Below are 23,861 nucleotides of genomic sequence, written 5' to 3' on the forward strand. Positions count from 1 at the left end.
GAAGGGACATAAAACATCAGATTTTCAATTCTGGGGCAGTTGACAGAAGGGATAGATGTAGTAGTAAGATCTTTTTAAGAAAAGACTGGATTTTCAGATTACAAATTCTAATCCCGAAGACAGCAGTTCCCAAACTTTTTCAGTTTGTGGCTCCCCTTGATTTACTGGCCACTGGTTGCAGCTCCCCCAATACAATGCTTTGGGGAAGCAGGGGGGGAGGGGAAAGCCCTGCCTAAGTAGTGATTCTACAGAAGTATTTCTGAGGATTCTGCAGTGCCCCTAGGTGAGTTTAGGGGCAACCTGGGGCAGATGGTGCACTGTTTGAGAACTGCCACCCAAAGGGACTGAATGAGGACTTCTATTGCCTTCCTGTTTTCTGACAAACTGTATAACGTCAGTCCAGTATGTCTCTCTAGAGACAGTCCAAAAGCCCTTCGGAATAGATAATTAAAAAGACTTCTCTTCCCATGACTGTTCATTTCAAGGTCTCCACCTACATCTGGTTTAATGTAAGAGTTATTGAAATGGCAGCTTGACAACCATCTCACGTTCCTTGGATTTTTTTTGTTAAACAGATCCAGCTGGACTTCTAAACTGTAAGTCATTGTATTGAGGTTTTTGGTCAGCGTGATTGTATTATAATTGTTCTGTCCTGACATGTATTGTGAAACATGTTAAAAATGTACTTTTATTTTATCTTTAGCCCCCGAGGAAGGCCACAAAACTTAACAGAGGGCTAAACTGTGTTGCATTGTACAGAATAAATATATTAATTAGACATTCTAAGATATTTTTTTTCTTCTGGTTTCTGTCCTTCTTGAAGGAGCCTCATTATTTCTTGGGGGGGAAGAACACAATATTGGGGCAAGGAGCAGACATGATATGGCAGTAAAATATTGTCAGACAGATGGAAGTGTTCTTTAAGTATATACTGTTCTGCAGATTTCTATGTGGCTTTGTGTATTCATCTCCATTTGGGGAACCACTAGCCAAAAGCAACATCTAGTATAGAGGGAGGGTCTGGCAGTGCTGCTGAGTATTCCTAAGGGATGAGAAGGTGTCTTGCCCATTGCGAACAAGGAAGAGACCCTACATTTTCTCTTCTGGGGAATTTGATTACAACACCCAGAATAACCCAGAGCTGGCAGAGTGATTCCGGGAATTGCAGCTCAAAGAGCTAATGTTTGGTGCTCTGGTCCGAATTTTATATGATAATTTGACCTCTACAAAACCTATGATGGTTTTGTAGAACCTACACCAATGTCTTCGGGAATCTTTCTCTTTCTCACTCACACAAACACACACCTCCTTAAAGATGCTGTTAACCCAAAGAAGAAATCTCCCATTGGTGCCCATACAAGTTTGATTAGACACATTGTTGTTTAGCAGTGAGACTTTGCTTAAAATACCCAAACCTTTCCAATGCTTTTCTTGTCAGAGTGTATATATATAAAATACCTTTCAAGAAAATCATGCTATTCTCTTTGCAGGAAGGGAAACTGGAAATTTTGTTCTTTGTTCTAGATTCTGTTTGAGCTCCTCAAACATACAGTATTCACAGAGCAACTAGCCACTTTAGAATACATGAATGATGTTGCCACAGGAAACATGTTTGTTCTATCTAGTTTATCGGTTTATTGATGCTAGGGTAATGCTTAACTTGTGTATATGAGGTTGTCTGGGCTAAATTTTGGAAAAGTGTGACACCACTGGAGTGGAGAAGGGGATAGTGAGATTCTGCAGCAGAGGTTAATGTGTGCTATGTCCTCTCTAAGGCACTCTGAATTCTTGGTCCTTGAGAGGACTGCAGATGGAACTTTACTCAGCACTTCCCTCATTGGAGGTGGCAGCATCTCTGATCATGCCTAGGACCTTGGGGTTTTTTTCGAGGCATTCACAGCCTTGAGAACTAACTGTTCGGCAGATAAGAGAACGGTCTGTATGGTCTCATCACTAAGTCACTCTTATTGGAGCTAGCGTTGGAACAAACTCATGGGTGGCACCAGCTGCATCTCCAGCCAGTTGATAACTAAAGAGAGAGAAAAAAGACAGCTTTTGGTCTCGGGAGAACCTGGTGGAAAAATGCTAATGCTCCCTGGATGGACTGATTGAGCTTAGCAAGGGGTTCCAACGGCCCCTACAGGGGGAGGTGACTCTCGAGGCTTGTCAAAGAAGATCGAAGAGGACATCTCAGTTTTCAGCTTGCCGTCAGAGCCAGCCTCACTGGAGGCAGCTTCCTGATTACACTCCTCACAACAGCAACAGCAGCAGTCCATGAAGGCCTGGCCCAGAGGTTTGCAGAGGCACAGAAGCAGCACAGGTGTCACTGAGCACTTGAAGAACAGGAAGAATTGGTTCACGAGGCTGAGCAGGTCCAAGGTCTGTTTAGCCATGTCCGGAGACAGGTAGGCTACAACGATATTGCTGACGTTCTCAGGAATTATGCAGAGACCGTAGATTACTGTTAAGCCAATCACTGTGCAATTGAGTTGGTTCTCACACTGCCCGTGCTTCCCACCACGGCAATCGGTCTTATCTGTGCTACTGATCCTCCTGGTGACTAGCTGGCAGCTGACAGTGAAGAGTATGGGCAGACAGAAGTAGCATCCAAAATACCACCACATCCTAGCATTTTGGTAAGTAAGGACCAAAGAGTATATGGACTCAGGTAGCTCCTGGGAAGGTTTCATGGTGCAATAGTCGGTTACTACACCCGAGATTGGAGAGGTATCCTGTGCCAGCTGCCACAGCATGATTTCAGGTATGGAAAGGGTCATGGAACCCACCCAGATGACAGCCAACTTGGCAATAATAGAGTGGCAGTGCTCAATGGGCCGGAGTTTGGCTTGCGGACTGGTGGCAGCATGGAATCTGTCAATGCCCAAGGCACAGAGACTGAAGGTGGTTACTCCCAAGGAAGACACCTGCGGATCACAAAAAAACAAAAACAAAAAAACAAGCAGATTGTTACCTGAGGGGGTTCAGCCAACAAAAGGGGAAGCTAGTTTTAAAACAAGAGGAATATATGAAAAGAACCAGAAGAAACACAAAGTAACATTTTTCTATAATGGAGAAGAAGTGGAAAGTGGGACACTTCCCCACACAGGATAGTCACCTGATGTATTATAAAGTCTTATAGAAAATATCAGAATTGCATAAGGAACCAGAAAAGATAATCCTAATCTCAATGCTCCCTGTTGATTGAGACTAGAGGTATGTGGTGTGTGACATTAGATTGCAGGTGAAAACATTTCAGAAAACTATTTTAAGCCTCGTGCCTAAATGAGGGAGACAGAACCCTTACGTATGACCAAATGATTGAAAAGAGGAATCGTTGAAATCCTTTGTGACTCAGTGCCAGAATAATTCTGTATCATTGTCAAGGATTCTACCAAAGCAACTTGGGTAACAGACTCTAGTGGTTAAGGAAAGCAACCATCTGGTACTCAAATTAGTGCCTTCTTTCTCCCTAAGATGTTCTTAGGCTATTCCATATTAAGCTGACACTAAGGACACTGTTTTGCACTAAAATGTATGCTAGTGTTAATCACCTGGGTATTGATTTCCCATAGCCTATTAAAGTATTGGGCTTCTTTTAATACCACAAACTGTTTTGGAAAGGCGTTCCAAATTGTCTGTCTAAAACCCCCTTTGACATCTGCATAGAATTACAATGACTAGGATTACTTTCAGGGTATTTATAAGAGATTATAGTTAATATTGTGCTTTAATATTACATTTGCCAGGTGGATACTGGTACTCTTGTCTTTCTGAAATATTTATCAGAAATAAAAATTATCAAGTATTCCTCTAAGTAGCATTTTCTTTTTTCCAACCCAATGCACCCAACTGCCTCAATTTCTTCTATATTTTCACCTTTTTGAAGTTCACAACTTCAGTACTGTTCATTATATTCTACCTTAACTATAACTACAGGTGCTTTTCTTTCCATTAGTCAACAGGTGGGAAAGAAAAGGGATTATGGAGTTGGTTGTTGCTTGTATGTTATAAACATCTGTCAATTAAGAAACATTGTGCAGAGTCAGAGTTAATGGCTAAACTCCAGTAGTAAGTTGCAACTAGAGTAGGCCTAGTGAGAATTTTACAAGTCAACCATTATCCTAAGTTCCATTGATTCAATGGCTACTCTAGTTGTGACATTACTGGATCTCAGCCAATATCTTGTAACAATGCCTCCTCCTTTTCTTTGTCAACCTTCAGTATTCTGAGGAAATTGGTCTCAGGGCTGGCTTGCCCATGCAGATGAATGTGGTGGTAGAAATTAGACTATATCACCTCAAACTACACTAAGATCAGTTTCAGATATTCCTCTGCATATTCTTATAATTGAACAAAACATAACAAAAAAACAGCATAGCAGCCAAAGGCCACAGTTCTGGTCCCCACACTTCAAAAAAGACATAGTGGAACTGGAAAAGGTGCAGAAGACAGCAACTAAAATGATGACTGGGCTGGGGCACCTCCCTTATGAGGAAAGGCTACAGCATTTGGGGCTTTTTAATCTAGAGAAAAGGTGCCTGGGGGGACACATGATTGAGACATATAAAATGATGCAGGGGATGGATAAATTGGATAGAGGGAAGCCACGCAATACCAGAAACAGGGGGCATCCACTCCAATTGAGTGTTGGGAGAGTGAGAATAGACAAAAGAAAATGTTTATTTATCCAGTGTGTTGTTAGTCTGTGGAAATCCTTGCCACAGGATGTGCTGATGACATCTGGCCTACTTGCCTTTAAAGGGGGATTGGACAGATTCCTGGAGGAAACATCCATTGCAGGTGATAAGCCATGATGGGGATGTGTCATCCCAAGGCTTCAAAGGAAGTTACCTCCAAATACCAGAGGCAGGGGAGTGGTATCAGGAGACACGTATCCAGTTGTCTCGAGTGCTCCCAAAAGGCATCTGGTGGGGCCACTGTGAGATACAGAACATTGGACTAGATGGGCCCTTTGTTCTGATCCAGCAGGGCTCATCTTCTGTTCTTGTGTTCTGAGGTCGGGGTGCGAGGTGGGGGGAATCTCAAATGTCTCTCTCGTTCACTATTTTTCTCTCTGCAGGAAATTTACTATTTGGAGTCAGGAAAGTGTTTAGTTATACTCCACCTGTATTATGAAGTTCTACCTCAGTGGTCTCTTTACTGCACTTTGCTACATGCAGGCCAGGCCTCACTGAGCCACTGGTTTATGCTCACAGACTGAGCGATTAGATAAGAGGGGAAAGCCACTCTTGTGGTGCAGAGACGATTCCCAGGCATAGCAAGTTCTCCCTTGACAAGCTTTTGCTCCTTACATCCTCTAAACAAACCACCCTACCATTCTGCTTTTTCCAAGCAAACTGCATCCGCTCTCTGGGCACCAAATGAGTTCAAGTAAATTTGTTGATGTCCTCAACCAGTCCCTGTTAATTTCCGCTGCATTCAGAACCCCAGGAAAACATTCCTGTGTGCCAAAAGGGAAGAGGGCAAAGTGTGGAGAAGAAAATGCCAAAGGCTGGGTGCATTTGAAAGACAATGAATAAGTATCAGTTGGGCCTGCTTTCTCCTCCCCCAGTACTCTCCATTACAAACACCCTGCTTTCCTAAGCCTCAGGAAACACAATGCCCCCCCCCCCCCCCCCCCCCGGTTTGGACTGCTCTCCACAGATTGCCCAAGAGCTCCAGGGCCCTAATTGCAGGCACCCGCTCACTTCTGAGGGGAACAAGGGCCATTCATTGAGTGTAGGAAGCCTTGGAAATTGGGAAGAGAAGCGTGCTTTCTTTAAAAACCTTCCATATCCTTTTAACTGCAGCCAAATCTGCACACAACAGAACAGTTCCAGGCTGTAGCCTGTGCTTCTGAGCACCACTTCTCACGGTGTTTTTAAAAGATATGAGTAGATTGGCCTCACAATCTAAATGGCACCAAAAATTCACACAAGGTTGACAGTACCCACATTTGCCTCCAAGAGATCACTGAACTGTTGGATAGCTCAGCAATTTAGGCATCTGTCTGTGGAGCCAGAGGTTGGGAGTTGGATTTCCCACTGTGTCTCCCTGACAGGGGCTGGACCTGGTGATCCGTAGGGTCCCTTCCTGTTCTGCAGTTCTAAAATTATTGAGAGGCTCAGGAAGGTTGGAAGTTTAGAGAGTTTCCTAGCAGAGCCGGCATACGGTTGGCTCAAGTGGTTGTGCTTCTCTGTATTATTGTAATAGGACTCAAAATAAGGAACAAATAAATTGTTTTAGATCAAGTTTATTTATTTATTTAACTTATATGCCACCCACTCTACCCAAAGGTCTCTGGGCAGCTGAAAACAAGTAAAATACAATAAAAAGATAAAACAATTAAATACAATTAAAATATATACCCTAAAAATTGCCATCAGGGCCCATAGTTGATATTATTACAATTAAAAGCCTTCTGGAACAGGAAGGTTTTGACCTGGCACCAGAACATCATCAATGTGAGCGCCAGACGAATCTCCCTCGGGAGGGCGTTCCATAGTCTGGGGGCAGCTGCCGAAAAGGCCCTTTGTCTACATGCCATCCCTCTTACCTCCTTGAGGGATGGCTCTTTCAGGAGGGCCCCGGGCTAGATCTTAGCTGCAGGCTAGGTTCATATGGAAGGAGGCGGTCCTTCAGGTATCCATGTGATACCTTTTCTTTATTAAACTATAAGTTATCCCAAAGGATAGTTTTATTGAGGCATTGATCATATGCACATTTAGTTTAAAAAGGGATCATTGGGTTAGCTGCTATTAGGATATTTTTAAATTAAGACAAATGATTTAATCAAAGCAAGACTCTATTTTTTATTTGTCTTTGGGCCAAACTCTGTGTGTGCGTGCGTGTGCGTGTGCGTGCGTGCGTGCGTGCGTGTGCGTGTGTGTGTGTGTGCGCGCGCGCGTGTGTGTGTGTATGGCAGCAGCAATATCTGTTTCTACATGTTTGTCTTGTAAGGTTGAAGGAAGCAGGAAAAAGGAAGACCAAATACTGTACAAGATGGATTGACTCTCTAAAGGAAACTGCAAGGTTGAGTTTGCAAGAGGTGAGCAGGTCTGTTGAGGACAGGACATTTTGGAGACTGTTCGTTCATTCATGAGGTTGTTACAAATCAGGGGTGACTTGATGGCATGTGACAACAACCTGTTCATTTAGAGCAGAAAATCTAATTATACAACAAATGGTCGGGGAGAGGAACACAATCCCCTTGCCCCTTCTTCTTGGCAGTCTGTTCTTTGAACTCCATTTTTCCCCATCTGAGATTGTATCATCTGAGTCAGATGGATTTGGAGAAAACAAGTCCGTCTGACTTGTGGAATGTAGGGAGCCCCACCACACATAAACAAAGTAAACCAGCGAACAAACTATTATCTTACACAGTTTGTCCCTCAGAAATCTATGTGAAGAAATAACCCTTATCATTCTTGTATTAAGAATAATATGAAGAAATAAGACTAACTATTCCTTCCCCTGGTGCGAAGATATCACTATGCTTTTCTCGTGTTCTCTTGTGGGATACATATTTTTCTAATCCCCCATTCCCCCTGCCTAAATGATAAATATAAATGCATGTCCTTACTAGAAAAAAGCAAGCTTTTTGTTTTTTTTATCATGGAGGGAATCAGGTTCTTTGATATGTAAGAAATGAAAGCTTTAGAATCATTGCTTTGGACAACCAGGCATTTTGAAAGGCCAGAACTGTGAATCCCAATGTTTTATTCAAGATGCAGCCAGTCCTTAGAATGAGCACTAACACATTTCCATTTCTAGCAAAGGCAGCATTTCCTAGCCACACCTGTTACTTTGAATGAACGATACCCTTTTTACACTGTAATTTGGGAAATGGGTTTCCTCTCTATGGCCTGCCAACACAGTTTTATCTAGGCAACCTGCAGGATCCCATTCCACATGCATGGGCATTCACATGCACTTATGGCCCATGTTCTAAGCTGTTGGTGGTGTTCCTCTAGCAGTAGCAGCATGAAATTGCCCTGTTGTGAAAACAGGCTGCGGGTGCCTGCAAAATAACATTGGTAAGAGCAGAACAATTCAGCTCTGGAAAACAACATCAACAACAAACCACCACTGGCTGCAAATCAGTTGAGTTTGTTAGTCAATGTAAAAATGGAACAGAATGAAGGCGGCTTATTATTTAACTTTCACAAGTATCAATAGCATTAAGCATCTTGATGATCTGGCATTTAGCAAGAAAATCCCACAATCCGTGAAAACATTAAAATGCCTAACTTGGATTCCATCACTTTTCTTTCATCGTAGTGCAGGTATATGTAGGATGGAGAGTAGCGAACAGCAGCAAGCATAGCCCACTGAGGCCTGTAACATTTGGATTTTCAGATACGGGCAGCTGTGTTTTTTTCCTTAAGCATGCAGCAGTGGCCTCTGGCAGGGATGAGATGTGGGGATTGCATGAATAAGAGCTTGACCCATGGCTGCATTTCCCTATTTTCCTTCAGAAAGCCCTTACTCTGCCCAACTGCCAGTCCTCCTGCCAAACACTACCAAGGGCCCATTGTCTTCCCTGCCTCCTCCATGCACTGAGCTGTTCCCACAGCCAAGCTCTGATTCATTCACAGATGTTCCACCACCTGCGTTGCTCTCATCTTGTCTTGAGCAGAAGAGCTACAGAGTGAGCAGCGAGGTGGCAGCCAAAGTGGCACGTTCCGACCAAGGAACGAATTGCATTATGTTGTGCAATTAAGAGAAAACGAACCTCATGCGATGGGTATCCTTATCGGTATCCCACATGCATCATTTAATATAATATTATGCCAAAACAATGCTAACAAACATGCTAAGTGCATTCCATCTTCAATTCAATGTTTTGTTGTAGACTGTAAACTCCAGGGGGAGGGGGGGCAGGGATCTAGCTTTTGAAGCGGTCTTACTCTGGAACGCCCCAGAGACCCCAAAGACATCATAGCAAAACAAAACAAAATACTCAGCCATCTTTTTGTGTGTGTATGTTTCATCAGTGTATCTTTAGGATCATGACACTGCGCAAATGGATATAAATAATGTTGCCATCATCTTTACTATTAACCTTGCTTCTACAGAATGCTGTATATGAGAGTTGGGGAAGCTATTACAGCCTCTATATAATGTTGGACTCCAGATGCTAGCAACCTCAGCCAGTATGGCTGATGGACACTATGTTCTACAGAGTGTTCATACCTTGCAATTTTACACTGTAGATAGATAAACGTTTGTGCTGGCTTGCTTTGTATGCTACTGGGATTGATTGACGGTTGTATGGGGGAGGGATGTGTGCCAGAAACAGCAGTTATGACAGTTTAGAAATGTGGAAGAATGTGAGTTGATAGGTCTGTGTGGTCCCTAACTTGAGAGGTTCTGCTTGGTATATAAGGATGTGTATGAGAGAGTTAGTAAAAGCTGTGTGTTAGTGACTTAAATTGTGGGTTAGTTACAAGTTTAGGCTGAGTCTGTTTTCGGAAGAGGCTGTGAATAACTGTGCGGTCTGTTTTGATACTTGTGTCGAGTATCTATCGGAAAGTGTTTTATGTTAAAAAGAAGAAAAGTTGAAGTGTTATGGCTGCATGATATTAATTAATATTAATTAATTAATTAATTACATTTAAAGAACCTGACAGCTTGAAACAATTTTTTTTAAATTCTGCTTTCCACCTGCTAACGGAATCTTTTCATTCATTTTTAAAATAATGAATAACTTCTTTTTGATTCACAGCCTGTGTTTATTATTTGTAGGAATAACAATCACAAGGTAGCCCTACATATACATCTGGCGCTAAGAGACTGAGTATATGTAATGTCACCAAAGTGAGCAAGGCTATGTGTCTCCTACTTGTCACAAAAGAGCAGTGTGATGTCAGCCTTTAGCTGTAGTGGTGTCTAAGCAGCAGCATAAGAGTTGGTGATATGGACAATCCAGGAAGAAGTCAATGTCACAGGTTTTAAATGGCAACCCCAAACCTCGTGCAGGGGTTTCACGGTAGTTTTCATTTTGGATGCAGCACATGCCTCCTCTACAAAATAGAGTAGTCAAGTCTCTGGCCCAAAAAGCTTACAATCTAAAATTTGTGGGGAAAATCTAAAATGACAGAAGATGCAGAAAAGAGGAAACTTCTAAAAAGAGAAGTGATGTGGCTGTTCCAGCTGCTTGTGCTTATGTGTGGGTTACATTACAGTAAAGCAGAGATGGGCAAAGTCTAGACCAGGGTCACAGTCTCCCATCCCAAAATAATTCCACACCCAATGCCATTTTCTGCTTCCAAAAGACTCTACAGTAGATGTAAGCAGATACAGGACCCACCACCACCAAAACAAAAACATTTAAAATGAAATGGCAAATGGACATCTAGGCTTTCTGTTTATGGTGGCTGCTGCTGCACCCCCTAGAGATCCTGGGGGCAGTAAAAATTAGATGGTAGCTCAGCTAAGAGAAAAGTGACACCAATGGAAAAGGTTGTAGAGTGGAAGATTTAGCATTTCCTGGACCTTTGCAATCCTTTTAGTTTACAGTTGAGTATGAGGAAGGCCTGTATTCCAAAAAAACATAACACAGTATTTGGTCTTTCACTAGTGCAGTTTCACTCATGGCAATTTCACTAGTGCAGAGAAGCAAAGACAGACAGACAGAGCACTCTAGGCCTGTTAGGCATGTTCTGAAAGACAGCAAACTGTTTTAAAAATATTTATCATTCCACAGCCACCGATTTGATGAAGTAAAAGGGCCCCTTTATTTCAGAATAAAGCCGCTCTAGAAGGGATCCTCATTTTTGCAAATTTTACCCAGTAATTCAGAATCTATGGTGTTCCAACTATTTTTCAACTACAACTCCTATCATTGATGAGTCTGAAGAGATTTGGAGTCCAACAACTTGAAAAGCAAGAATTTTCCACCCCTGCAGCAATCCTACAATACTGTGAGAAGAAAAATTGAGATCTTAAAGAGCAAGGATGGCCCCTGCTTATTTTTGGTGGCCTTAAAAGTAGGTGTGATAGACTGGCATTAAAAAGCATTTTCCAGCGATGGTGAAACCCTTACGTGTTGGACCTCTATAGATGCACCTTTTAAAAGATACAGGTGCCCAATCAGAGGAAAAGGTGGCAATTTGAGTGGGAATAGAATTCCTAAGCATTGAATTGGATCTGTTTGCCTGATCTTTTAACAACAATAATTAGGAAACAGGCTCATGCTTGCATCAGTGCCTTGAAACTCTTGACTTGCTCGCTTCTGCACTGTAAAGCTCTGTTAAAAGTTAGGAGCAGGTTAGCCCCACAGTTAGACTGTAAGGGACTGATTTGTTTTGGTCAGAGGTCAGGACAGCTCTTCACACAGGGTGATAGTATGGCTGAATACCAGTGCAAAGGGATCAGTCCAAACATACAACTTATAGCACAGAGAGGGCAGCAGATAGGTCTCTTACCTCCATGAAGGGCACAATGCGACAGGAGATGGTCCCCAGAAGCCTCTTCTTGGTCATCTCATTGAAGATGACCACAGGCAAGCAAAAGAAAAGGATAAGGAAGTCCCAGAAGGCAAGGCTGGCTAAAATGGAGTTCCAGGCACTTTTCATGTAGTAGTTGTGCCAGACGATACACATCACCGAGAGGTTGCCGATGATGCCCACAGCAAAGACGATAAGGGACAGGAACATGACAGCATAAGCACTGTAAGAGCTCTCCGTCACTGGGTACAGAGGGTTTTGGATCTGAGGGCGCCTTCCCAATGCCACAGTGATGTTGTCTTGGGGCTCTGTGCCCTCATGGACTGCCGGACTTTTTTGGTGGCGTTCAGATGGATCTGTGCTGGATGGCACCAGGGCCTTGGTTGGCCGTAAGTTGGCAGGGTTCGCAGGCCGAGGAAACTCAACTTTGACTCCTGGAACATATTGCTGAACTGGCTTTGATTCTTCATCTTCTGTTCCCCTGCGTGTCCTCTTCCACTTCACCAGGTCTTCCGAGAACAGTTGCCCCTTATAACTGCCAGTAGATCCCAACCATCTCACCCTGTCCAGTTCTCCTATCATGCCGTCTTTGGAGATGAAATGCCTTCTTACACGGCTGTCTGCAGCCCTTTGCTCTCTCCCGGAAAACGAATGATAAGGTTCTTGAAGAAATGAGCCAGCAGCGCCTTCCTTCCCACTGGTCTCCAGAAGTGGTAGGAAAGTCAGCAAAAGTATAGCTGTCCAAGGCAAAGACATTCTTCTTTCTGCACCGAGGGGGGGAAAGGAGCACAGAGAAGCCGACTTGCAAAGCGAGTGGAGGTGGCACTACAGACTGTGAGAAAAAAAAGAAGAAAAGACGGATCCCCACGCTTTGACTTGGGATATTCAGAGGGCAGAGGTGGGAGTTGACCCTGAAGTTTCAGCAGGGATTAAACCATGACAAGGGAAGGGGTGCTTCAGCCCGCCTCTGTCAGCTTCACTGCTGTTCTGCATTCCCTCAGATGTCTGGGCAGAATTTAAAAAACAAAAAAACCCAACGTTTCCCCAATAATTCACTCCAGTGAAACTTTTGTTGAGCCACAGGCCCTCTGGTGGCCAATGGGGGAAGATGCTGGCTGCTGTGGGAAGATAAAAAAAAACCCCACATTGCCTGAGCTCAGAGAAATGAACAGAATAAAGAAACCACCTGCCTCAGCAATAAACCTCGGTGGGATGTTTTCACCCTGCAGGTTAGGAGAGTCAAGGAACTTTGCTTCAGAAATAAGCATAATCTCCGAATCCTTTCATCCCCCCAGCAGGTCAAATTCATTACAGGCCACAGTATAATTCTTAAAACAAACTGCTCATTAGCACATAACTGTGTTTAAAAGAAGAATCTATCAATGTGTTTAAAATAATGACAAAATAGAAAAAGACTCACAGGTTACAGTGCCAGCCAGCAATACCCTCCAGATGTTTGAGGCCTACAACTCTCTAAACAGCATAGACAATTGGCAGGGATTGTGTAAACAGCAGTAAAAATGACAACAACAACTGCATCTATATACCTTCTTGGTTTGGAAGTTTTAGAGCAGGGATGAGCACCTTGCAGGCAATGAAAGCATAATGGCTTCCCTTTGAACTGACTGGGGGAGCCCTGCACTTTAGAGCAGTGGTTCTTAACCTTTGTTACTCAGATGCTTTTGAACTGCAACTCCCAGAAACCCCAGTCAGGACAGCTGGTTGTGAAGGCTTCTGGGAGTTGCATTCCAAAACTCCTGAGTAACCCAAGGTTAAGAACCAGTGCTTTAGAGCATGCTGCCAAATTTCAGCAGCGTCCTGGGGGAAGGAAGTGGTATTTTTCTTTAAAACAAAGATGTATGTAAGGCTTCTGGGGAAAAGAGTCTTTTAAAATAAGATACTCTTGATGTTAAAGGAAAACATAGGACTTTTTTGGTGGTGCTTGCTGGTGTGGCAGCACATTCTGAGCAGTCATGATGGCCATCCATCCCGGATGAGAAGAAAGCATCACATTTGGCTATGGAGAAGGTGGTGGTGAGGACAGGGATGAGGTGTGTGTGTGTGGAAAAAAACAAGTATGGTCAACCCGCAGCCCACAGACCACTGTTGTCTACTTCTTCTTCAGATGGTGAAGCGCCCATGGGATTTCTTTAACACACCATTACAGCCATTTCTCTACTTATATTTATGCCAGTAGGGAACTACTGAAAGTAGGTTGAACTGTGATGACACAAATATAGCTTGAAGTTGCATGAACAAATAACATGCCAGGGATAACAACAGTGTTTGGCACCCTGAAGGCTGAAACATTTATCATGGCATAAGCTTTCATGAGCTTTCAGCCCACCATCAGAAGTCTTGCCTGAAGCCAATCTACCCAGGGTTTGGAGGGCGAGAATGATAAGGTTGTCAGAGAGTGATGAAATGCAGTGCATACTGTCAATTATGTGAAAACCTAAATATATACAGATGAGTTACAGTGGCCATTAACAACTAGTGGTTGTTTTTCCTTTGCATAGGAAAGAAAAAATTGAATTGGAAAAAAATTCTATGACACTTGAAACAAAAAAAGAATGTTTAAGGTCTCACTGAAGGATGAATAGATGGGGTAAAGAGAAAAAGACAACCAGTGCTTGATTCAGAGGCAGCATTGTGTGATTCTGATAAGTGTGCGAGGTACCTCTATAGTACGGGAAAATACAAGTATAACAACAACAACTCTTTGCAAGGAGTTTCAATGTCTGAGAGTAGCCACCATGCAGACACTCTATCTCATGTCTTCACCTTCCCTCCAAGGATGGTAGAATCAAAAGAAGGGTCCTTCCTGCAGATCAAAATGCCTGGACAAGCTTTTACAATAGAATTTTTTCAGATACCTGAGCCTAGATTATCATTCATTCATTCAATTTATATACCACACATCTAGCCAATTGCTACTCTGGGTGGTGTACAGCAAAAATATAAATCATATAATTAAAATAAACAGTAGATAATACCACAAATTAAAAAGACAGGCAGCGCTAAACATTACAAATCACAAATTACAATATTTTTCTCCTCCTTTACGTACTGTCCCAGCTACTTGGGGAGAACCTGCCTAAAAGCATCTGTTTTTAAACGTTTTTTGAATGTGTGAAGGGAGGGCAATTGCCATACCTCCTACAGGAGAGCATTCCACAAAAAAAGTCCCACAACTGAGAAAGTCTGGTTTCTAGTTGTCATTTTCTGGGCTTCTTGGGGTTTCAACACTTCCAGGCGTGAGGTCTTTGAGGACTGAGTCGAGTAGCCAAACTTGGCAGAAGATGTTCAGGCAAGTACCAAGGTCCCAAACAGTTTAGGGCTTTGGACATTAGAATCAAAACCTTAAACCTGGCCCAGAAGTGGGCCAGTAACCAATGCAGGTAAACCAGAGTTGGGGTGATATGGTTGAACTTCCTCAACACAGGAACCAATCTAGTCAACACATTCTGGACCTCCTAAAGCTTTCATAACATGTTCAAGGGAAGCCCCACATAGCATGTATTGCAGTAGTCAATTTTTTAGACTATCAGAGCATAAACCAATGTTGTACAACCAGTTGAGGGGACTCCAACAGCACCCTCAAGACCAGCTCGTTTAGCTCAGGAAGGGAGGCTGTTGGTGGGTGGTACACCAACTTAATTCCTATTCTGTCCGGGGCTCCTGCTTTTAGAAACATGCATTCCAGCCCAGGGAACTGGAGAAGGTGACATCTGGTGATACCCAGAGGTAGACATGTAGACAGTGCAGTCATTATAGAAAGTGAGTTACATGCTTCTTGTACTCTGGCATGTAGTCATACTATTTCGGACCAGCTGATATTTCCCAAAGAGTCTTCAAAGGCAGCCCCCTGTAGAAGGCATTATGGTAATCCAAACAGGATGTAACCAAGACTTTTTGGTTACCGTATGTTATTGCTGAATATTTAAACTATTCTGTACATTTCACTTCTGGTTATATAAACAAATGTGTAAGCAAAACTGGATCAAAAACAACAAATAGGCCAGGTGAAACAAAAAATTATTTAATTGGAATCTGTTAACAATTCTGACACAATTTTTTCAAGCGATGAATGTAAAATTGTAAATTCTCTCAATATAAAAAGATCTGGTCTCTCCTACAATGTAGCACTTATTAGTTATGCTTTAATGCTCCAGTCAAACCCAGTATCTTTAACAAAATTTGTGTGTGCTTTTCTTTGGTTTTTTATTTCAATTTCCTTAACTTAGTTTCCCACCAGCACATGAGCTTTACTTATGAATTCATTTCCTCATGCATGTACCATTTTGCTTTCCCACTGCCTAGACATACATCCTTCCATGTGCTAGAAAGGTTTGCCCCACACATGCAATGCAATTTGCAAAACGTTGCAATTAGAAATCTGTCAACTGCACAAGGAACCAGCAGCTCTCTGAAACATGGGGCAGCTCATAGTGGAGCCAAAAAACATGCTGTGCCCCCCTCTCCCCTGATGGACAGTGAGGTATGTGAGAACAATAGCATGGGCTCACTTCTTGCAAACAGTATTATGTTATTTCATATCAAGGGGAAAGAGAGAGCAGAACAATTGGGACTGAAAGAAAAGGAACAAGTGCAGCTAAACTGAAAATTGTTTCTGGCTACTGATTCGTCCAGGCCCTGAGATTATTTTAGCCACCCAGGAGATTATGCAGGTCCAGCCAGGCATTCCAGCTTCTGACACAGGAATTTTGGGATTTTCTTTCATTTCCTCACATGGGCTCCAGTTTTCTGGATGACATTCTGATTTCTTAAAGGAGCAACACAAGAATTTAGCCAGGTCATAGAGAGGGGAAGATGTAGGTCTTTTCCCCACCACATTCAACTATGTTGCTCATTAAAAATAGTAGGCCATTGCATATGAAAGGTGGCTATTTAACCTCTAAGATGCATCAATAAGGTGGCCTAATGAAAAATATGAAAAGTTCCTATACCTTTAATAGTTGCTGGGAAGTTGCAGAGTTTCAAATTTTTAGTGAAATTCCTTGTGCTGTACAGTAGAAGTACAGGGATTTACAGAGCAGAATAACTTCAAGCTCCCACAAAGTTCTCATTAGCTGGCACTTGCAGTTTCAATAATTCATTCTGAGATATTAATAAGAGAAAAAATTTAAATTTAATTGCTTACAATTAAACAGATCAAATAGCAAACATACAATGACTGCTTTCAGCAGAAGACTTCAACAGACTCACTATTTTCAACTGACTTTTAAGCGAGAAGGAAAGAGCTCAGAGATGCAAGCTGTCTTTGAATTCAGAGGCAGGAGGAAATTATTAGTTAGTGCTAGACAGACTCACATTCACCTCAGCCTAGAAAGTTGCCTCCCAGCCAAACAGGCAGCATGCGATGCTCTTCCCAACAAAAAATTCCCGCAGGTGCAGCTTTTAAAGCTAGCTATTTCTGCTAGATTTTTCTCTTCCACACAACTATTAAAGGTACAGGAACAACACCCTTTTTTTCATCTGTTCATTCAATGCAGTCATCTTCTGCATTTTGGGTGAACGGAATGCTTTACTGCATTTTTCAGCAGTAGTAATCCTTTATGGCAGGATGTTCTATGCTATCAGTGTTTACTTTAATCTGTTTTATAGCAGTGTTACAGCGTTTGGATTCTGTTAACACAAACACACTGCTTTCAGTCAGTAAGACTTTCTGTCTTATTATTTCATAAGGGTAGAGTGACCATATAAACAAACAACCTTGCTGTTGGTAAATAATTTGCATCATTTTTCTGTTTTGCTTAAGATCTTTCAGAAAGAAAGTTTTACAATACCTAGTTCCTAGTTAAGTACAGTACTAGAATGTATCTAACGTCTTTTGCTATTCATACAAAGCTGTAGTAATCATCATTATGCAACCCTTGGTTCTGAAATATTCTGCTCCTTCTTCAGTATTCACTTCATTTGTTCTCCCTTCCACAATTTTATCTAGTACTGAGGATGATTACATCCTGTATCAATAAGAGTAATTTGATAATCTACAGTTATATAGATTATGGGCCCAAGCCCTCACTCAGGAAAACACCTGGCCCCCATCTGAATGTCCGCAATGCAAACTTTCCTCCACTTACTACAGCCAAAACATGGGCAAATAACTGTATTTTATCTCCAAATGAACAAATAATACATTAAAGAGATTAGTAACACAGACAAAATCACAGGTATATTTTAAAGTTCTCATTTTCTCCAGAGGTCTAGATATGCTGATAGCATATCTTAAGAGTGAATTCAAGGATGCAGCCAGTATGTTTTTCTTGTCTTCTAGAAAAACATATGTGCCTTTTGTTGGGGGGAGTCTAAATTCCAGAGTTCTGCAATAACGCCCCAGGCAGAATTCTGGGATTTCTAGTCCACAAAACCTTCTACATATAACTGCTGTTTCACTCACCTGGCATGGGCCTAGGCCTCCTTCCAGGCCTTCCTTTCCTGCTGCAAATCTTTCTCGAGGTACTAGACAGTCTTGTTGTCCTTTATGGTCTATAGAGGGCATCTTCTGAAGAATGCCATATCCCAGCCCATGGAAGACTCTGCTAGCTTCCTCCCAGAAAGCATTTCAGCACAAAGTGAAGGTATGGAAGGAGCCTTGTCCTTGTGCAGGCGAATGAAATGAAGATATCTGTAGGAATGTATTTGTGTGTTAGAAGTCCCAGAATTCTGCCTGAGGAATTCTTGGAGAATTCTGGCAGGAGGAGTCCGAACAACAAAAACAACAACAGCAACAAAAACACCCACACCCACACAAACACAAATGGCATGCTTTTTTGTCTGCTACTCACAAATTTACCTGTTGTGTACAACAGTATGTCTAACTTACGCCAGCAAAACTTTGGTTATTGTGCAATAAAGAATATAACCAGCAGGTGGCAGTACAGGGCTCCTTCAGTTCCTTTCAGGCTCTGGAAATATCCAAGCTGGGTCTTAAGGTGTGGGTATAACTCAAAACCTTGCATCCTTAAGGTGACTTGAGCCAGGAGAATCTTGTGTCCAGTAAAACCCATTAGTTGTCAAATTGCAATAAAACTCATTGAGGTTTTTTAAAAAAATACTACCACCCTCATAGCAACCTTTCTTTCTCACACTCTAGAACGGCCTTTTTAATTTGTTGCTCTCCAGCTGTTTGGGGTGTCGGTTTCCACTGGCTGCTGCCAGCAGGCGAATGGGCCAGGAATGCTGACAGCGGTAGTCCAAAACTTCTGGGAAGGCACCAGAAGGCTATTCTACAGTTTACAATAAAGGTAGCCCTGAACCACAGAGGTGTGGTTGGCACGATGTGCTCAAACTGAAGGAAATACGGAGTCCTGATGGAAGTTAAAAACTTCCTATCTTCTCTGTTTCTCAGAGGTTAATCAGTGATCTCACTGTGAAACAGAATGTGCTAATAGTGCCTGCCACAGTCTTATCTTTTATATATCATACATTTATTACCACAGACCTATTTCCTGCCATTACTGTCAAAGAATGTTAATGAACTTCAGTATATAATACTTGAGCTGGTTTGCTCCAAAGTTTCCCTCAGGATAGTTGGCAGTCATTCCCCTTCTGCGATTTTATCCAATAAACCAAACGATAATATCATGTATCAATAAAGTTGATACTGTTGTGACCTGCTCCCCAACATTTCCCTTTAGAAAACCCTGCACTGGGTGTTGCTCAAAAGCATACTGTAGTTCTGCCTCCTCTTCAGAAGCAGTGAGATTTTCCAGATTCAGCTTCCAAGCCCTTCTGAAGTTTGACACTTGCTGAAAAAAAAAGGAAACAATGTTCTAATAGGAGACTTATAACATATCTTATAAATGGATTACATTCAATAATGCATTTCTCTAAGCAAAACTCAGACCGGAGTTTGGAAAAGTTACATTTTGGTATTATTACAGCACCCAGACTCTCCCAATCAGCATAACTTCCGAAACTTTGGATCAGACAATCTTTAATTAACCTTCCACTTATCAAATGGCCATCTGACCATGGATTTTCTACACTGTGCTACTATAAAACATGACTCTTTTATAGCACCCTTTGTTCACAGGCCAAAGTTCTTACATGTTTGTCTCATTCCTTGTCTCATTCCTGTGATTACATGATCAAAAATGAGAAAGGGCCTTAACATACATCCCAGTGGTGTCTTCCAGTGTGTTGATCGAAACTGAAATAAACAAAGGCAGGCATCCAAATAAACCTAGCAGGACAATCTAGCTATCATTAACTAAGCAATAAAACTCTCTGTGAAATTTAATCCTAGGAAAAAGGAAAGAGATACAGTACTCTTATAAATGAGAGCAAAGATGTTTAATAGTGTGATCTAGGCTATTTATGGGACTAAGATCTGCCTTTATTTCCCAAATAAAAGCCTTTCTTGTACACAATAATTTTGGCCATGATGGCGGCAACGGAACAGATGTAGACTGACTTTAGCTGTTGCTCAATCTTTAGATAGTCAAAACCTTGGTATTATCTCAACCAAAGTCACAAACACGCCCTGCTCTGGCAAACACCAGGGGTGGAAATCAAACCCTTACGTGCAGATGATTTATAAATGGATGTGTCATGTGGATTAAAATTAATCTTTGAAAGGTTAACAACATCACGTCCAGGGGTTATTCTGCTCCGCAGTCTGCCTCTGTGAGGCGGAAGTCAACAGGGTTGGGTCTCTCCTCTCTTCTCTTTGCCATGACTAGAATGCTGCTGGTAAACAGCAGGGGTGGGGAGTGAAGTAACCACGTCAGACAGCAGATTGGGGAGGGGGCAGCTCCAAGGGCAGAATGCTGAACTTTACTGACTTTCCAAGCTAGCTTGCTGCTGCTGGATGTGGGTCTTGGAGCAAGATTCAACCCTAGCCTGTCGGACTGGAGTGAAGAAATGTCTCATTCTTCTCCTCATGCAGTAAAATGGGCTTGGGCAGTCCAGTGAGCTTCTATGGCTGAGCAGGGATTCAAACCCAGGCCTCCTAGTCTGTCACTCTCTCCCCTACACCACACTGGTTAGCCCAGAGCTTAGAAAGTTACTTTTTAAAAAGTAGCAATACACAGTTAATAATAAAGCCCCCCAAAAGTACTTCTTAGTGAAAGATGCAGATTTTAAGAATACTGTATATGTATAACAAAAGGAAAACAAAAAGTAAAAACACAAACTATTGTGATACCTTAAACATTAACAGATTTATGTCAGTGTCAGCTTTCATACATTACAGTCCATTTATTCATTTATTCATTTATTCATTCATTTATTTATTTATTTATTTATTTATTTATTTATTTATTTATTTATTTATTTATTTATTTATTTATTTATTCATTCATTCATTCATTTCATTTCATTTCATTTCATTTCATTTATAGCCCGCCCATCTAGTCATATAGACTACTCTGGGCAGGTAACAACATGTCATATAACAATTGCAATTTAAAATCATAACTATATCTTACTAAAAAACACAATGGTCCAAGATGGGAGAAAACACAAGAAACAAAGTCAGACAGTGGATGGAGGAAAGACTTACTTAAACAGCCAGGTTTTCCGTTGACGTTTGAAGTTCCCCAGGGAAGGGGCCATGCGAACCTCAGAAAGGAGGTTATTCCAAAGACGAGGAGCCACCACCGAGAAGGCCTGGTTTCTTGTTTTTTCCTTCCGGGCTTCCCTCGGCGTTAGACTCCTCAGTCTCACCTCCTGGCTAGATTGAGTGATATGAGTAGATTTGGGTGGGAGAAGGCGTTTCAAGCATACATTATTGGATGGGGCCCCTTTGAAAAAGAATATAAGCACAGAAAAATGAAATTTCATAGTGAAAAGAGCAGTATTGGGACTAGGATAGCCTAGTTGATTGGAGCAGCTGCCTCTGGAGCAGGGACCGGGAGTTCCAATCCCCACTGGATGTCCCAGGAGAAGGGCCGGTTAAAATAATCTGGAACATGTGTGGCTGTCTAGTGGCGTGACATGCCCTGTCACCTGTAAAGCCTCAGACATGTTTTTTAAAAAACATATCAAAGAAGGGGAGCATAAAACTTGAAAACTTCATGTAAAAAGACCTCTAAACTGCCTCCAGAGTCTTTAAAAAATAACTTCTAAAGTAATTATAAAATTGTACTTTTTATACCAGTGAAGTAATTCCAGTTCCACTCAGCCATACAGTACTACTTTATGTCTTCATTGTAAAAAAGGGGGGGAGAGGTAACTTGTGGGGATCTGCAAGATGAGAGGAAGTAGGGATCTTGCAGATGAAGCCTCAGGGCAGGGATCTTTCTCCTCAACCAGCAAGGAGAAAGGAAAAGAGACACGAGACACTCAGAGTGTGGTTTTCAGGATGGGATCCGGATGAATACAGAACAGCCTGTCGTGAGGCACTTGTTCAGTGGGAGTTCTCCTCTCTCGATCCGGCCTCCCCTCAGTTTATTGTATCCCCTACCTTTGAACAAGTTAATCAATACAGAGGTAACTAATTTCTTGAATACACAACAGAATAACCAGAGTTAGAGACAGCTAATTTCCTTGAATACACAGGCATCAGTAAACAGAGTGGTTGGTAAACAGACAGGCTGGTAAACAGACAGTTAATAGTAAACAGACACAGCTAACTTCAAATACACATACAATGTAAACATTCCTGAGGTAGACACTTTACCTACATTATCCAGAGACAATAGACAGCAGGTTAATGATCATCCTTACTGGAAACTAGTGACTTGCAGTTTTAGCATGATGTCTGCTACTAGCATACAGATATATACATTTATATACATTTATAACATACATTTGCTACTGCCATAGATATATACATTTTAAAGGCATACAATTTCCCCACAGTAACTAATTACATATAGCTGCATTAATTGGAATGTACTCATTGCTTCCAAGATCTGAAGAGGAGGACGATGGACAAAAGAACCAGAGGAAGGCAACAGCAGTGAGATATCATGACACATGGCAAAAACAAAAGAAATATAAAAATTAAAGAAGACAAAAACATAGTAGCACCTTAAAGACTGGACTTAATTGTCAAGGGGGACCTTTAGCTTTACCTTTACCTTTTTGTTGTCAAGTCCACTTCTTCAGACCCATCCAGAAAAGCCCACATTAAAATACAGCAGTTATTTAAGGTGACACAATGTTTTTTTAGTTTTTCTTGTGTTTTTTGCACTGACTAACATGACTACCTCTTCTAGATCTCAACAGAACAGATACACATGTCTTCTCAATGCCTGCTTTTCAATTGTAGGTACTAGATGCATTGTTTTAAATAGGGGTAGGCAATCTGTAGCCCTCCAGTCATTTTCGGCTCCCATTTTTTTGCTGCTAGAGAGCTCAGGCTTGATGTGATCTAGAGGTCTTAGACAAGCCACTCTACCTGACACTACCCACCTCCCACCTGCTATTTTGTTGTTGTTTAGTCTTTAAGTTGTGTCCAACTCTTCGTGATCCCATGGACCAGAGCACGCCAGGCCGTCCTATCTTCCACTGCTTCCCGTAGTTGTGTCAATTTCATGTTGGTTGCTTTGCAGACACTGTCCAGCCATCTCATCCTCTGTCATCCCCTTCTCCTCTTGCCATCACACTTTCCCAACGTCAGGGTCTTTTCCAGGAAGTCTTCTCTTCTCATGAGATGGCCAAAGTATTGGAGCCTCCGCTTCAGGATTTGTCCTTCCAGTCAGCACTCGGGATTGATTTCCTTCAGAATGGATAGGTTTGTTCTCCTTCCAGTCCAGGCGACTCTCAAGAGTCTGCTCCAACACCACAATTCAAAAGCATCAATTCTTCGGTGGTCAGCCTTCTTTATGGTCCAGCTCTCACTTCCATACATCGCTACTGGAAAAACTTACCATAGTTTGCTGTCGTCCACGCAGTCAAAGGCTTTTGCATAGTCAATGAAGCAGAAGTAAATGTTTTTCTGGAACTCTCTGGCTTTCTCCATAATCCAGCGCATGTTAGCAATTTGGTCTCTAGTTCCTCTGCCCCTTCGGAATCCAGCTTGTACTTCTGGGAGTTCTCGATCTACATACTGCTGAAGCCTACCTTGGAGGATTTTGAGCATAACTTTGCTAGCATGTGAAATGAGTGCAATTGTATGGTAGTTGGAGCATTCTTTGGCACTGCCATTCTTTGGGATTGAGATGTAGACTGATCTTTTCCAATCCTCTGGCCACTGCTGAGTTTCCCAAACTTGCTGGCATATTGAGTATAGCACCTTAACAGCATCATCTTTTAAGATTTTAACTAGTTGAACTGGAATGCCATCATCTCCACTGGCCTTGTTGTTTGCCATGCTTTCTAAGGCCCACTTGACTTCACTCTCCAGGATGTCTGGCTCTAGGTCAGCAATCACAATATCTGGGTTTCCCGGGACATCCCGATCTTTCTGGTATAATTCCTCTGTGTATTTTTGCC

At 42.1% G+C, this 23,861-nt stretch overlaps 1 protein-coding gene across 3 annotated transcripts; it reads right to left on the minus strand.

The window, feature by feature from the left end:
- Positions 1-674: 674 nt before the first annotated feature.
- Positions 675-16,859, minus strand: GPR37L1 (G protein-coupled receptor 37 like 1). 3 transcript variants are annotated; one of them, XM_072997113.2, is made up of 4 exons: positions 16,785-16,859; positions 16,421-16,571; positions 11,430-12,282; positions 675-2,924 (listed from the first exon to the last, which is right to left on the minus strand). In XM_072997113.2, the coding sequence occupies exons 3-4, from the start codon at positions 12,204-12,206 to the stop codon at positions 2,115-2,117; spliced, it is 1,587 nt and encodes a 528-aa protein (XP_072853214.2). In that variant the 5' UTR covers positions 12,207-12,282; positions 16,421-16,571; positions 16,785-16,859; the 3' UTR covers positions 675-2,114. The 3 variants fall into 3 exon arrangements, with proteins under 3 accessions (XP_072853214.2, XP_072853216.2, XP_072853217.2); XM_072997115.2 differs by having other exon boundaries at positions 16,791-16,840; XM_072997116.2 differs by lacking the exon at positions 16,421-16,571 and having other exon boundaries at positions 16,785-16,819.
- Between the last annotated feature and the right edge of the window lie 7,002 nt (positions 16,860-23,861).

The sequence above is a fragment of the Pogona vitticeps genome, chromosome 4 (assembly GCF_051106095.1).
Source record: "Pogona vitticeps strain Pit_001003342236 chromosome 4, PviZW2.1, whole genome shotgun sequence".
NCBI lineage: Eukaryota > Metazoa > Chordata > Lepidosauria > Squamata > Agamidae > Pogona > Pogona vitticeps.

Bases quoted from the DNA above. Each gene is read 5' to 3' on its own strand.
- GPR37L1 (XM_072997113.2), bottom strand. From the start codon at position 12,206: ATGTCTTTGCCTTGGACAGCTATACTTTTGCTGACTTTCCTACCACTT. The intron at 2,925-11,429 runs GTAAGAGACCTA...TGTGATCCGCAG, and splicing joins GCATTGTGCCCTTCATGGAG to GTGTCTTCCTTGGGAGTAAC.